The sequence below is a fragment of the Centruroides vittatus genome, unplaced genomic scaffold, assembly GCF_030686945.1.
Source record: "Centruroides vittatus isolate TY-2023 unplaced genomic scaffold, ASM3068694v2 contig_1035, whole genome shotgun sequence".
NCBI lineage: Eukaryota > Metazoa > Arthropoda > Arachnida > Scorpiones > Buthidae > Centruroides > Centruroides vittatus.
In genome coordinates this window covers 1920243-1935159 of record NW_027120673.1, presented here as the reverse complement: position 1 = coordinate 1935159, position 14917 = coordinate 1920243, and the positions used below count along the sequence as shown (strand labels likewise).

At 27.6% G+C, this 14917-nt stretch overlaps 1 protein-coding gene across 2 annotated transcripts; it reads right to left on the bottom strand.

Moving 5' to 3' along the window:
• Positions 1-1711: 1711 nt before the first annotated feature.
• Positions 1712-5837, bottom strand: LOC136968934 (protein Wnt-9b-like). Of its 2 annotated transcripts, none has more exons than XM_067263007.1 (4): positions 5403-5837; positions 4266-4510; positions 3349-3623; positions 1712-2247 (listed from the first exon to the last, which is right to left on the bottom strand). In XM_067263007.1, exons 1-4 carry the CDS (start codon positions 5468-5470, stop codon positions 1735-1737), a joined length of 1101 nt encoding a protein of 366 aa, XP_067119108.1. In that variant the 5' UTR covers positions 5471-5837; the 3' UTR covers positions 1712-1734. The 2 variants fall into 2 exon arrangements, with proteins under 2 accessions (XP_067119108.1, XP_067119114.1); XM_067263013.1 differs by having other exon boundaries at positions 1712-2244.
• Positions 5838-14917: the final 9080 nt, after the last annotated feature.

Sequence of the window (14917 nt, the reverse complement as noted above, 5' to 3'; positions counted from 1 at the left end):
GAACTCCGAATCGAGCTAAATCTTCTTCTAACTTATATAGAAAAGTCTATTAAGTTCTTGTACTGAAATAGATCTATTTGTATAGTAGCAAATGCTATTTTCAAATTTACGGATTTGCTTCAGATAAGCTTACCAATGTTCCCTCTGGCTTTAAAGATGTTCTCACGATACTAGATTCCACCACCTGCTGACTTCTGTCTAATCATTACCTGACCACCGGCGGTGTTGGACAATAAGATAAGACCAGTCGCCATCTAATCACTACCTGACCTCTGATTTTCACTTTTAAATTAAATATGGTTTGATAAAGAACGTAAGACATCGCATTAACTCTTATTCGCTTTTTTTCTTCTTCTCCAGTCGACACGACGCCATTACTTTTCTTCATAGAAATTATGAGTTTAAGAAAGATTAAGTGATGTTTTCCATCCATTATAACATCAATTTCATAAATAATAAATGATTTAATATATATAATCTTGCAATTTAAATATACATCCGTTAAGATTTTCCATTAATAATAAATTTTCTTTAAAACTAAAGAGAATATATTTTCATATTTTAAAAAAAATGGTACATTACGTTTATCTTTCTCAGCGTTTAATGCCATCTGGCGGTGAAACGCTAAACTAAAGATACTGATTCTAATTAAAAATTTTTTATTTAATTATTTTATAATTAAATAAAACTTTCTAAGAAATTTAATTGTTTACAAATTTTAAATATGTTTAATAAATGAAAATTAAACGAGTTTTCAAATGTTCCAATTGATTTTCATTACTCTATTTAAGTGCAAAATGTAATATGTATGGTTATTATCATTAATTCTTTAAAAAGTTATTAAAATTTAATTAAATGTCGAAATATTTAACAAAATTCACTAATTGCCATTTGAAATCGAATTTCTTCCTTTTTTACTTCCTTTTAATTAAATTAAAATTTAAATAAAATAATAAAATGTTTTATTTAGCTAGAAAATTATATAAAATTCATTAGAAAATAATAAAAAAAAGCATATAGTTTATATTTGATTACATAAATTAATAATAAAAAATTGAAAAATATAATTCGAATTCATCGATATCCTTAAAAATCAATTAAAATATCAAAATAATAAAAATAAATAAACAAAACAAATTACGATAGTCAGAGTTTTATCCCTATAGTTCGGCTTCTCTGCATATTTCGATTTACTTGAGGGGAAGCCTGATTTACAGACACTTTTCAATGCTATTTTATCACTTATTTAAAGAAAAAAATAATAATAATAATTCATATTAAAATTTAATATTTTACTAATTTATTTTTTACATTTAATTCATATTAATTTAAATAAAATTATAATTTTTCTAATATATTTTTATAATTATATTATGTAATTTTAAAAATAAAACTACTTTATTACAAATTATATTATTAATTAATAATGATTACCGATAAAATTTTATAATTTTTTACATTAAAATATTAAAATTAATTTTTATTTTTGGATTTTTTTTTATTTCACAAGTATAAAATTTTAAAATTATTTTTTATAATATAAAATTATTAAATAAAAAAACACAAGATTTATTTTAATATTTATGAAAAGATAGATTTATTTAAATCTTAAACTAATAAAGTTTTTTTTAGTATATTTAGAAATATATACGAGAATAACAAAATAATTTTTAAAATAATTAAAATATTTTATTAATATAGATATCGCTGTACATTATAGGAAAAAATCATCATTCATTTACAGGTAAAGACATTTTTTTTTTCTTGACACAGGTGACAATGAACGGTACAACACCAAACAACGCGACATTTACACGAAACATTAGACACAACAACACGAGAATTATAACCACGACCACAACATAAAGTGTCGCAATTGATTCCACGTCGACATCTTCGATCTTTAGTTCCTGGCCAAGAATCATCAGAATTACAAAAGTTTGGAGATTCTGACAAATATAGAAGAACAGAACGATCAAATATCCCAAGCTTTTTATAAGCTTCCTCTTTTCTCTTTCTCAGTCTCCACTTCTCCATCTTGTGCCTTTGACGTTGACGTTTCAACTTATTCCTTCCAATTGCAGCATCGTTTCCAACATTAGCTTTTGTTGATTTCAAATATTTACGTCTTAAAATAGAACCGATGATATTAAAAGGCGAAAGCTGTTTCCAACATGTCCTTACAGTACACGAGCCCGATACTCCATGACATTTGCATACTTTTAAAACATTCCTACGCACCACCTGCTAGACACACGAAATCGTATGCAATAAAAACTGAAATTTGATATTATAATTTATAAGCATACATAATAAACATTCATATTTTAAGTTCAATGTTTAGCAAAATTCAAGATATTTTTATTTATTTTCGTTTTATTCTATAAAAATGATTTATAGTAAATTATCATTTAAAAATAAGTAAATTTAACGCTTTAAATTGTGTAATTTTTTTATAAGTAGGTTAAAAAAATGAACCGAGTATAAAGAAGTGTGGCTCCATCTATTGTTAATTCTTAAAACTAAATAATAAAAAATCATTTTTATTTTACGAATTAATTTAACAATCGAACTTATAAATACGCAAATAACATTATAAAAATTCAAAAAATAGCAAAACACTTTTTTATTTAAAAAATTTTGTTTTAATTTAATACATTTAATCAAACTAATGAACACGTTCATTTTCCCTACCATATAATTAGCATAAATCTTCCATTAAATAATCATAAACATAATAAATATTCATACTTATACATTTAAAAACTTATTTTTTTAATGGACATAAATGATATTATATTTTATCGAAAGAATTCTTAAAGATATATGCGAATAAAAGTATATTTGCATGACTTAATATATTAAAAAATGAATACTTATAAATGTATTTAAGTATATAAGGAATTGAAAATGAACAATTTAAACATAAAAAATTATTCAGTAGAAAAAAATCTAAGCGAATTAACAATTTTCAGTCACAGATAAAGAAAAAAAGCATCAGGTGATAGAAGCACTTCTCAGCAGGAAAAAGGGCAGACAAAAGTCAAGAACAAATGGCAGTTGAATGGCAAGCCATCAGCTTGTCACCTCCTGCTAGGACTAATTGGCTTCGTCCGTCCTCGTGTTACTTGAAAGATGTAATTAGCTTGACACCTCTTTTTTGATAACCATCTACCTTGTGTCTGTATATTACAGACATATGGGAAAACATCAAAACGACGAATGGTATGCCAGTTATTTCTTGTAAATTCTTATAAATTTATTTACAATTAACACAACTTTCTCCCTGTTTAATTCTACAATAAATTACATGTATATTTTTGGGGGAAAAATTGAATTATTTATTACCTTTATTCCAACTTCACTGTTGTGCCTTTCGATAAGTGCTCTTAAATCTTTGGCGTGTTTCCATCGAGTTAATAGAAACTTACGAGTAAATCTGGCTCCAAACTTCACATTATCGCCGCATCCTCCCCATAACCAAGTTTTTTTATTTTCTGTAGCGTTGAAAGTGTCTTCGTCACACGTACAATGCCTTAACTTGCCACTACTACAACCACGAGCAACGGTATGAACTAAGCTAGCAGACGTGATGGAATATAAAAATGCCGTTTCTGGATAAGCTATTGTTTATAAAAACAAAGTATATTTATATATAAATTTAAATATCATCAGGAGAAAAAATATTAACCATAAAAATAATAATAATAATTAGGTAAGAGATAAAGAGAGGGGAGAAGTTAGAAAAATACATATAAAATGGCGGCAATTTACTTATTAAAATTGAAGAAAAAAGTAAAATGCTAAAGGATTTAAAAGACTAAAAAAATCACTCAGATTCTCGACAAAGTCACGTATTAGGCGAGATAAGAACACTACCCGGGGCATTAAGCAAATGATGTACATCAGCCACTTGTTGAAGTTGGTCACGTCATATTGTAGAGCATTCGGGATTTTTCTGTTTATACTAAACGACACAAGATTTCATTGTGTTCGGAATAAATGTCATGAATTAATAATTAGGCAATGAATAAGTTTATTTTTTTCAGTTTTTCCTGCTCGTCTTACCAACATAATGATTAGATATATACACGTATAAACTATATATGCTGTATATATGCATTTCAATTTTAAGAGTTAGTTAAGAAGAAAGATTAGTTTATTTACATTCTGTAATAATATTTATTTAGCATAAAGTTTCAAGAAAAGAAGAGAAATAAAGAATTAAAAGCCTTAGTACTTGGCATTTTATTACAAAGACTCACCTTCTTTAAGTAAATTTATTCTAACAGAATCGATGCTGCAATTCCAACGATGATACTCGAATTGTCTTTCGCATTCCAATGCACTTAACTGAATGGAATTTATTAAAGTATCCGCCAATGCTTTTTCTTTCTGATAAAAGTTGTACAGTTTCCTATGAGCCACCAAAATGTCGCAAAAGCGACTAGAATTGCTATTTTGTAATGCGCAATTTGATAAATCCGGGAGGATCGTCTTGGATGTCAATCTTTATAAAAGCGTAAGAGGAAAATGTATACATAAAAAATACGTTGTATTTAAAATTATTATTAACGAGAATGTAATTAAGCTCTTATATAATTTTGATTCGTATCATTAAAGAAAATTATATAAAATTTTTCTTCCTTTAACTTACATACACGATAATGATCACTTTTTTGATAACCACCTTGTTTATAAATGTAGTAACAAGCGAGTTTAATAAATAGAATACTAGTTCTCTCTCTTTTTTTTCTATTTGACATATCGGAGTAAATTGAACATATCAAATATTTACCTGTTTCCCCACATTGTTGACAAGTGCCTATGGTAAAATAAGTGCTAAATGACCTTTGGTACCAAACATTTTCCCGTGAACAATTAAAAACATTTTGCAATTTCTTCTTTCTCACGCTTAAAAAAATGCTATTATTCAAATTTTGTTGGCATATAATCAATAACATGTCTTAAAAATCTACGATAACTTTTAAATCGTGACTAAATAATTTCTTATATTTTCATTTACTCTAACCGTTCTTCGAATATTAATTGAATTATTTTTTATCTATCAATTGTTTTCTTTAATTAATATAAATTTTATCGAGTGTCGCTTACTATACAAATTTTGACTCTTATAAAGTACAATTTTGTATTAAATTAATGCAATAAATTAAAGAAAATTTCGCTTGGTTGACAACTTTAAAATAAAAAATTTCTGTGTTTTAATTGCTTAAAATTTAAATTAAAATGATATTTTTCTTGCTTTAATAGTGTTTCAAACGTTTAACGGAACGTGCTCTATTTAATCTTATTAGAGAAGGACACAAGAGAACTTTCTATTAATTTAAAGAGTTCTTATAAATATAAGTTAAAAAAAAAAAATAGTAATAAAAAATACTTACCCGAAGAATGCTTGAATTTGATAAATGAAAGTCAATGTGATAACAATGCATTGTAGCACATTCTCCATTATGTGTAGCGAAGGTCTGGAGCAGCGAATGCATTTACTGTCCGCCAGAGCTCGTGCATTTCCCGCGCACTAGTCACGTGACTAGCAGTCTCCGAAGGCTTTTTACTCAGCAGTCGAGTTTGTACTTAAGTCATAAATTAATGAATGAACCCGAATTAAGAAGAAGCTCATTAAAGGTAAGGAGTGAAAGAAAAATTTCACGCTCAACTTACCACTCGACACTTTAAAAAAAAAATATCGATAGTAAGGCGCAATAAAGTTCAAATTTTGTATATAAAAGCGAAGCCGTTTAATTTATTTAAGTAGCGTTTGACGATGTGGTTCATAAACTAAAACATCTACCAGAAAAGTCATCTTTAAAGCTACGAAAACGTTCGAAGAATCTCAAATGAGTAAGAGGTATTTTTTCCTTTTCTTATTTATTACTTTAGTGTTACGTTAGTAAGATTGGATAATAGCATAGTTAATACGATCTTCATCAATAACAATAGGGAATATGTGGGTGTCCCGTTACACGCTGGCCTCACTCTTTTGACAACATCGCAGGGTGTCCATTACAATACACGTGACTAGCACGTGTTACTAGATAGAAATAGATTGATCCCATCAGCAGATACTTTCTTATAACTTAAAAAAAAAAATCTCACTAGTTTCTAAACTTATCACATAAGAGATCGTTGAAATTATATTAATATTTTCGGCCATTATAAATTGTACTGTACATCTTGATATTAATGCTCTGGTACGTAGCGAAATTATAAGACGTTCTATCACGTGCTACAATCCATGCTTCGACCTACCGCATCGCGTCTCTAACACCCTCTGGCGAGACAGATACGAAACTTGAAAATTATTAACTTTCAAAACTTTAGTTTATAATTTATTTTCTGTGCTTTTTTTTCTATAATTTTCCTAAATTATTATTAAGTTAAATTTTTCCTATTATTAAATAATTATTAATGTAATTCGTTTAGTCGTGTTATTTATCGAATGTATTACTATGTAAATATATGTATTGCGTAAAAATGGGAAAAGATTTAACTAGTTATTTTCCAAACTCATCATCTTGACCACGTGCGACACGAAGACATCAATTATAAACTTTTTTTTTCTTTTTCCATACTCATAAGTCAACTTTTTATCAATAACATTTTATGTCCAGGTGCTTGCTGGACTCAATGCGGAAGTTCCGTTCCGTTCCTTTAAAAACTTATTTAAAGAAAATTTAAACAATAACTCGAAAGTTCATAACGTTATTCTGATGTATAATTAATTTAACAGTCATAAAATTAATTATAATTATAATTAAGTTTAGTACGTAACTTAGTGATGAAGGTAGAATACGTTGGCGCTTGAATTTCTATTTATAATTTAAATAATGTTTTAAGAATAATATCAATTATTTAAAATATATTTAGAATAATGAATAAGAATATTTCTTATGTGAATTAAAATTTTTTTTATAATGAATTCATTGATGAATTGTCGACTTTACCGAATTACTCTGAATGTTTTTTTAAATAAATAAGTTATAGTTATTAAATTAAAAAAATTAATTAAAATACTTAGTGATTATATTTAAGATGAGGCGATAGAATCGAATGAGTTGTTACAATGCGCTCTTCTGTAGGATTTTATTAATGATGGACGATAACTTTTATTTTAGATGAGTATTGATCTTTAAAAGATGCAAAAGCCCAAATACTCTTTTACGATGCATTTTCAACCGGTTTCGAACCGACACGAATTCTTTTTTGGCTGAAGGCTATGAGTTCATCCGAAGGGGCGAGGTATATATCCCAAGGGCTTTCGTCTTTCTTAACAGAGTTCATTGCCTACCAAAATTTCCCAGGTGTGCTTCCAGAACATCAGGTTTTGTTTCTTCCGATTTTACCCCTATCACCGTTTCCAATTTTTCATCTTTGCATAAAAGGTCAATAACAAATATACGGTGATAAATGAAGTCTAGCAGTCAGAATATGACATCTGAACTTATCTCATTGTAGGAGATTGCTGAAGATACAATATGTTAATGAGAAGAATGTTAAATGCGCTTTCACCTCCGACTCGATTGTAACGTACGAATTTTTCCAATCTTAGCAATTTATTCGTTTATCTAACGATACGAAACCGTGCGATATGAATGTATTGAATATCCTCGAGTTTTCCGTTTACCACACACCACGTTAGGAACACACCTTAGCAGTTGTCAATATGTTTTTTATTGTCAAAAAGTGCCACACCCAAAAGGGTGTGACCAGATTTTCGATCATGTGTGAAAATTCCATTGAGTCCTGCTTTCCATTTTAACAATTGCCGAAACTTCCGACCTCTAGTCATATTTTATTCTTCTTCTTCTACTTTTTTTCCCCTTCTTCCTTTTCTTCTGTTAAGTCTCATGTTAGACCAGAAAAAATTGAATGTACTTTTAATGCAACTTATGATTATTAAACAGTTTTTTATATATTCTAAGTATTGAAAATAATTATCCAGATGGTAATTTGTTAATAGTAGAAATGACTCTACACACGTCATTAAATAAATTCTTTTCTTAGCCGTCAACAAGTTTTAAATTTCGTTTCCATTTATCTTCTTAATCACGATGTTAATAGATTTCTTTGGATAATTGTGGTCCTTAGTTATTAAAGTAGATAAGGGGTCATATCTCTTATTACACACAAATTATAATATGGCGCCGGGCGTTTTATATAATAACACTCATTTTATATTTTATAATAACAGAATTGAGATCGAAACTTGAAAAGAAAAAAAAATTATCAACAGAAGAAGCTTACGTGTTAGCATCTATCTGAATATAAATGATCATGTAAATTGGTAACATTTTTATTCAGATGTTATTAAATTATAGGGTCTTCTGCAGAAATATTCGTATAAAACCGCAACTAATGCCTTTCATTGGATGTAAAAGTTACGAAAAAATCCTTAATTAATGAGTCTTTTTTATTATATTATTTATTGTATTTGTAATCGTCCGGAATCACGGATTGATATGTCTAAGTTATAAATGATTTAAAAAATAATTTATTCTCTTAGATGCTATAATTTATGTTTAAAAGTGAGAGAAATAATGTTCGAAATTATATTTGTAAGTTGTTATTTTTATTGATTATTATATTTTATAAATAATGGTTTTCTCTACGAGTCGAAGTGCGTTTAAAGATGGCGGATTGTAATTAATGTAGATTTTTAAATGTTTTTTTTTAATATGAAAATTATTATGTAAAAACTTACATTAAGAATGTAAAATTATCATAAATTTTAAAAAATATTTTAATAATACATTTCTATAAATAAATATAATCGGTTACGAGTTTGTGGCGCCATCTGCTTATAAAATTCTGTACTAAATTTGTAAAACGTATAGTATTTAAAAAAATCTTATATTGTTAATTCCTTTATTAACAAACATCTCATAGATTCATACATTAAAATTATTTAACTTAAGTTAATAATATTATTAACAAATCTATTAATGTAAAACTAATAATTCAGAGTTATGTTGAAAGTTATAAAGTTAATAAATATTTGGTAAATTTATTATAAAATTCCTATCCTAATATAGTATTACTGTAAAATTGATTTAAACTACAGAGATTAACTATTAATAATGCTTAATAATGTGACAATTTACAGATATTCAATGAATATTTGAGAATTATTTCTGAACTGAAGCATTAAATATTTGAGCATTTCTTTTGCAGTATTCATATATTCATTGTTTTCAGCATTAATACCTTAATGAATTGTTACAAAGCATCTATATTATTACCAGAATTTTCACATATTTAATTAATATTTTAAAAAATGTACAATTCTACTTTCAATAAATGACAAAATTTTTAAAATTTTCTTACAAATTTAACATAAATTTCGACATTATTCCCTGCCTTATTACCATTCTCTTAGTTTAAAACCAGAACTATTAAATTAGGAGAAAATTTTCTGTTTAAATCAAGGCTGTGGAGTCGGTAGATTTTTACACGACTCCGACCAGGGGTGGACTTGTTAACAAAGTAGGCCCAAAAATTCTGACGTCATCACATGACCTCAGAACATTAGCATCAATAAATATAGTTCTAATAAAGATAGAACGTAGAAGCTTTTTTATTCCAAAGCTAAAATATTCCTCTAAGTAATGAGTCAATAGGATAATTTTTACTTTTCTGTTGTTATATATAACAGAGGAAAAGTGTAGCGATCGTTCAAAAAATGATCCCACCCCAAATTTTTGCATTTTTGGACTCAAGGCACCTCGAAATATCGAGATATACAAAAGATTCGGTTTGTTTTCCTATGCTAGACTGTATGGGAGGCACGATTTTGAATCGGAGTCGGATGGTTTAATACAGGAGTTATTAAGCTTGAAAATGGTTGAACTAAATCGGTTGGTACACAGTCTCATATCCGTTTGCACTTCTCTACGTTTCGAGGCTTCCGAGTCCAAAAGAGTAAAAATCTGAGAAAGTCATTTTTTGACTGATCGTCATTCTTTTCCTTTGTTATAGGCCTATACTGTATAACAGCCAGGAAAGCAATAATGACGACGATTCTGATTATTAAAAAAAAAAAAAAATACAAAATAAAACGATTTTAAAAAATTAATTAAACATTAAAATTTGACACATCTACTGAATATATAAATTCACATTTATTGACTCGTTTGATGATGGCATTGGTATTTGGTAAGCATGTATGAATAAAAATAGTAAATACGTTCTTATACAAACAAATTAGTTTAATAAAAATGTTGTACAGTACATAATATACGAGTATATTGGGTAATATATAAGTATACAGATACATTAAACTAAGTCAAGAATGAGAAATATAACATTTAGACTGGTAAAAATAAAAAGGTTGCTTATTTTGCCATATTGATTAATTTATTATTTTCCATCTCTGTTATAAACTGAATTACTCCTTACAAAAAAAATCACTTCTATTAACTCAGCATTCAATGAAGCTCTTAAATTATTAAATATAATTTTAAGAGCGGAAAATAAACGCTCTACCGAAACTCGATTGGTCACAATGCTGTGACAATCAATGTTGTATTTTGGATAATGTCTGGATAGTGCAGTATTGCCGTTTTAACATCCAAACTTGAAGAGTGGTCAATGTGATTTATTTTTTCCAGTGCATAATAAATATCATCTTCAAATTTTGTAAGATTTCCTTTTCTGTCTGTTCTCATATTAGAACTCAAGCTTAATTTTGAGGGTAGAGACGAGTTTTATAAAAAAAATAAAAAATAAAAAACTAGCAGAGGAGCCAAATGTTGCTCAGGCAAAAAGTAACGATAACGAAGATGAAAATATTTAGATTATAGCCGATTTTATCCATTTTCACTGGGTGCAAGAATTAGGTCCTCTCTCTTCGGAGACTAATTAGAGAATTTTTAGATGGGTCTGAAAGTACGTTCGATTTTTCACAAAAACGCAAAATACCGCATCTAAAATAGTACGGTAGAAACGGAGTTCTTCAGGGTAATCCTTAATCCTCTCCCTCTTCCCCCGCGAGAGGAATTTCGAAAAATCCCTTCTTAGTGTACATTCTTATGATGTATCCTAACTGTGTACCAAATTTCAACTCTTAACCGTTTGAACTCTAAGATTATTATTATTATTATTATTATTACTATTAACCATTCTCGATTATATTATAAGATTACGAATGCTAATAACGAGTAAAATATTCATTAAGTCCGACCACACTGGAGATATGACACATGACCCCTTCTATATCTCTACCCTGTCGATTTTTAATAAAGAACCAAAATTTAATAGCATTAATGCCCTTTATACACACGCTACTGTGCCAAATTTTGTTTCTTAAACTTTACTCATTCTGAAATATTGTTTAATAGTTCAGAACAGAATAAAGAAATTAAACAAATTAGACGCCAACATAAGCGCGAATTTTTCTCTTTATTTGACATTTTTTTGGGTTTATAGGATCTCCAAACGTATAGATTTTCAAAAACTCGGAGAGTCAAATGTGACACGATTCAAATACTTTTTCGTTTTTTATATACATAACAAGTTGGGAAAGTAAAAAGGAGTCGGAGTTGGAGGGATTTTTGACGACTCCGACTAAAATACCAAAACTCCACGACTCCGACTCCACAGCCCTGGTATAAATACAATATTTATTCATTTAAAAATATAGTATTTCATTTATTTTAACAACAATTTTTACTGTTTTTTAAACTTATTTCCGGCGTCCAATTTTTGATTTTTCGAATGATCATTGAACTTTTTCAATGACAAGTAATTACTCAATTACTTTATAAATATTTAATAACTTATTTTGAATTTAAAAATACAATTTTTTAAATGTTTACATTTATATTTGATAATATTTTTACATTGAAATTTTTCATTTATGAATTAATTAAATTAATTTATTCAATCCTGGAATAGACTTGAAAAGTAATAACGTCCAAACTATGACGTATTATAAACTAAAAAATATCATCAATTAAATATCTTTTTACTTTTATTGAAAATAATTTTAAAAATATAATCTTTAGATAATTAAGATCCTTATCAATTAAGAATATATAAGTAAATAATTCTTCTTACTTTGGCTTTTTATATTTTTATCTTTGTTACTTTTAACGTAAATTTAATAAAAATATTAGAAAAGTTTGGATTCATACAAGAGATTTATTTTTAAATTATGTGCTCTTAGTCATTCAGGCATCTTTCAGATGAAGAATTGCACGGAGCAAACATGTTTACTGTCGATCTCAAGATGTTAATCTCCATGTGCTCCGTTAAATACATAGAAACATAATACTTTCTTTGCAACGTACTTGGATAAAGAAGAGAGTAAATGAGTAAACAATACACGATACATATTTTAAAAACATGCTGTTTAATTTGTTTCCAGGTTTTTCGGACAACTTATACAATTCTTTGACATTATATGAGTCATTATTAAAGTATTAATGAATACATTTATAGCATTTTTAATCCTTAAATAATAAAAAATCTGAAGAAATTTTAGCATAAAATATAGAAAGAAAAATATGTAGAAAATTCCTGCTTTATGACCGCGTACTTCTGTATACTAATTGTTAAAGAGCTGTTTTCTATTATGACTATATGAAATGTATTTAAGTGTCATATTATTTTCCTGGTCGTTTTTGTGCGAGGTTGAGGCCAAAGTTTTAAACGCGAAAACGTGTACGTCGGACGTTCAGCGCCGCCTTCCTGTAAGCCTAGAAGTTTGACAATGGCGTTTGGAATGTCGAGCATGATTCGGAATCATGCTCGACATTCCAAACGCCATTGTCAAACTTCTAGGCTTACAGGAAGGCGGCGCTGAACGTCCGACGTACACGTTTTCGCGTTTAAAACTTTGGCCTCAACCTCGCTATTATATAATTAAAACATTTTAAGGGACAAATCTCAATTTATGACACAAATCTGTTGGGAAATAGGGTGTCTCGCTTTACGCCGATTTACTAGAAAAACAATTAGGTTGCGAAATTAATAAAAGATTCACAAATTATTTTATTTTCTATTTGTGTTTTTTTTTTTAATAAATAACAAATATAACATTAATATTTACATAATAATCTTTCTCACATTAACTTAAGTTCTTCACTGCACTTAGCTACATTTTTTCGTCTTTCATTAATCATTGTTGAGTGATACATTGATTATTACGTTATCTTTTCTTATTCTTTATTCATCAAATTCTTTTTTGTTTTTAGAAAAATGCAAAATACAAATATTTAATTTTAAAAACTTGTTTTATAAATTTCTTAATAACATCTCAGGAAATTTATTAAAAAATATCTTTAAAAAAAATAAAATAAAATAAAACGTGATTATGATGAATGATGTTTGAATTTTTAAAATGCTCTTAAAAATAAATATAATAATTTATATCGATCATTTTAAAAAATTATTATAATATTTGATACTTTTAATTACGAGATATTTATTCACTATTTAACGTAATTAACCAATTTACATTGCATTAATATTATTTCATCTAATTATTTAGTAAACGATTTATCAGGCGTAAAGTCTAATTTAAATAATAACTCAAATAATTTAATATGCGTTTCTAATTTTTTTTTGTTTGTTTGTTATATTAACAGCACTACTTATCATATTGATATTGATAGTTAGATTAAAGATAGACAGAGAGAGAATATTATAGACAGAGAGCAGATAGCCAGACAGAATGTTTAAGCCTATAAACAGTATAACCTGGAAATATTATATAAATTAATGATGACAAATACAGCAAATTTTTTACGTGAAAATATAATTTTATAATTTTATTCGAATCAATAAATATAGAAAGAAATACAATCGTTTTAATTTTTGTTTTGTGATATTTTTATACGGGCCCAATAAAAATGTGAGAGGAACACACTCATGAAATATTCCAGGAAGGAACCAACAATCTGATGGCTTTTTATATAGTCTAAATTATATATATATATATATATATATAAGTTATGAAAATTTTATCAAAGGAGACTGTTATTTATAAATTATAATGATGAAAAATCTATTCTTATTTGTTTAATTAATTTCAATGACATGTTTTTGTGTCTTCCGGAGTGATATGGGGTCTGGCTTATATCCTATTTCACTTCTCTCATGCCTGCTATTTTTAGGGTCCTGAGTTCGGGTTCCGATCAAGAAATTCAGGATTTTCATGTGCGGTCTGTCTCGGATATGTTGGATCCTCTGGTCGTTCCCATTGTGTGCCTAGCCGAACTTACGATTGAATTTGATTACCCATATATTACGTTGTTTTAATTTATTAATCTGTCAAGGGGTTAGTGCCTACCGAGAGAACGTTTTATGGAAAACTGGCCCCTATTTAGGTGTTATCCCTTCGGCCAATAGTAGGCGAATTCAGAATAAACATGATTAAAAGTGTCTTTTTAATGCCCACCGAGTTAATAAAGATTCTATTTCTATACTGTAACTAATTGAAAGAAAACTGAAATAAAAGTGAGAAATAAACTCATTTGATTCTGAAGATGTAGTTTACGTATTTTTTATTTCCATAAGTATTATCAGTTAAATTTTAAGCAATATTTTAATTAATTTACAAATTGATTAATATTGGATTTTTTATTTAAATAAATATTATTAAATTTGTACGTTTAAACATTTTTAAACAAATAATAACATCGTTTTATTTCTTAATGGCATTTTAATTTTTAATAGATTCAGGATGCGTATTGCTTTTGACATACATTCGTGTCTGAAATTGTCACATTTATAAATAGACTATTGTACATTAAATCAAATACGTCAACGCTCATGTCAACAAATAAGTTGACTAGACAAAGCAACTCTGTGGAAAATTAATGTCGGGTATCAGTTTTATAAAAAATAGACGAACATTGTATGCTGGGAAAGTTAATGCACTCTTTACCTTTATATT

Coding starts and splice junctions, on each gene's coding strand:
- LOC136968934 (XM_067263007.1), bottom strand. CDS start 5,470: ATGGAGAATGTGCTACAATGCATTGTTATCACATTGACTTTCATTTAT. Junction 4,511..5,402: donor CAAATTCAAGCATTCTTCGG/GTAAGTATTTTT, acceptor GCTTTTATAAAG/ATTGACATCCAAGACGATCC. Junction 2,248..3,348: donor ACAGTGAAGTTGGAATAAAG/GTAATAAATAAT, acceptor TCGTGTGTCTAG/CAGGTGGTGCGTAGGAATGT.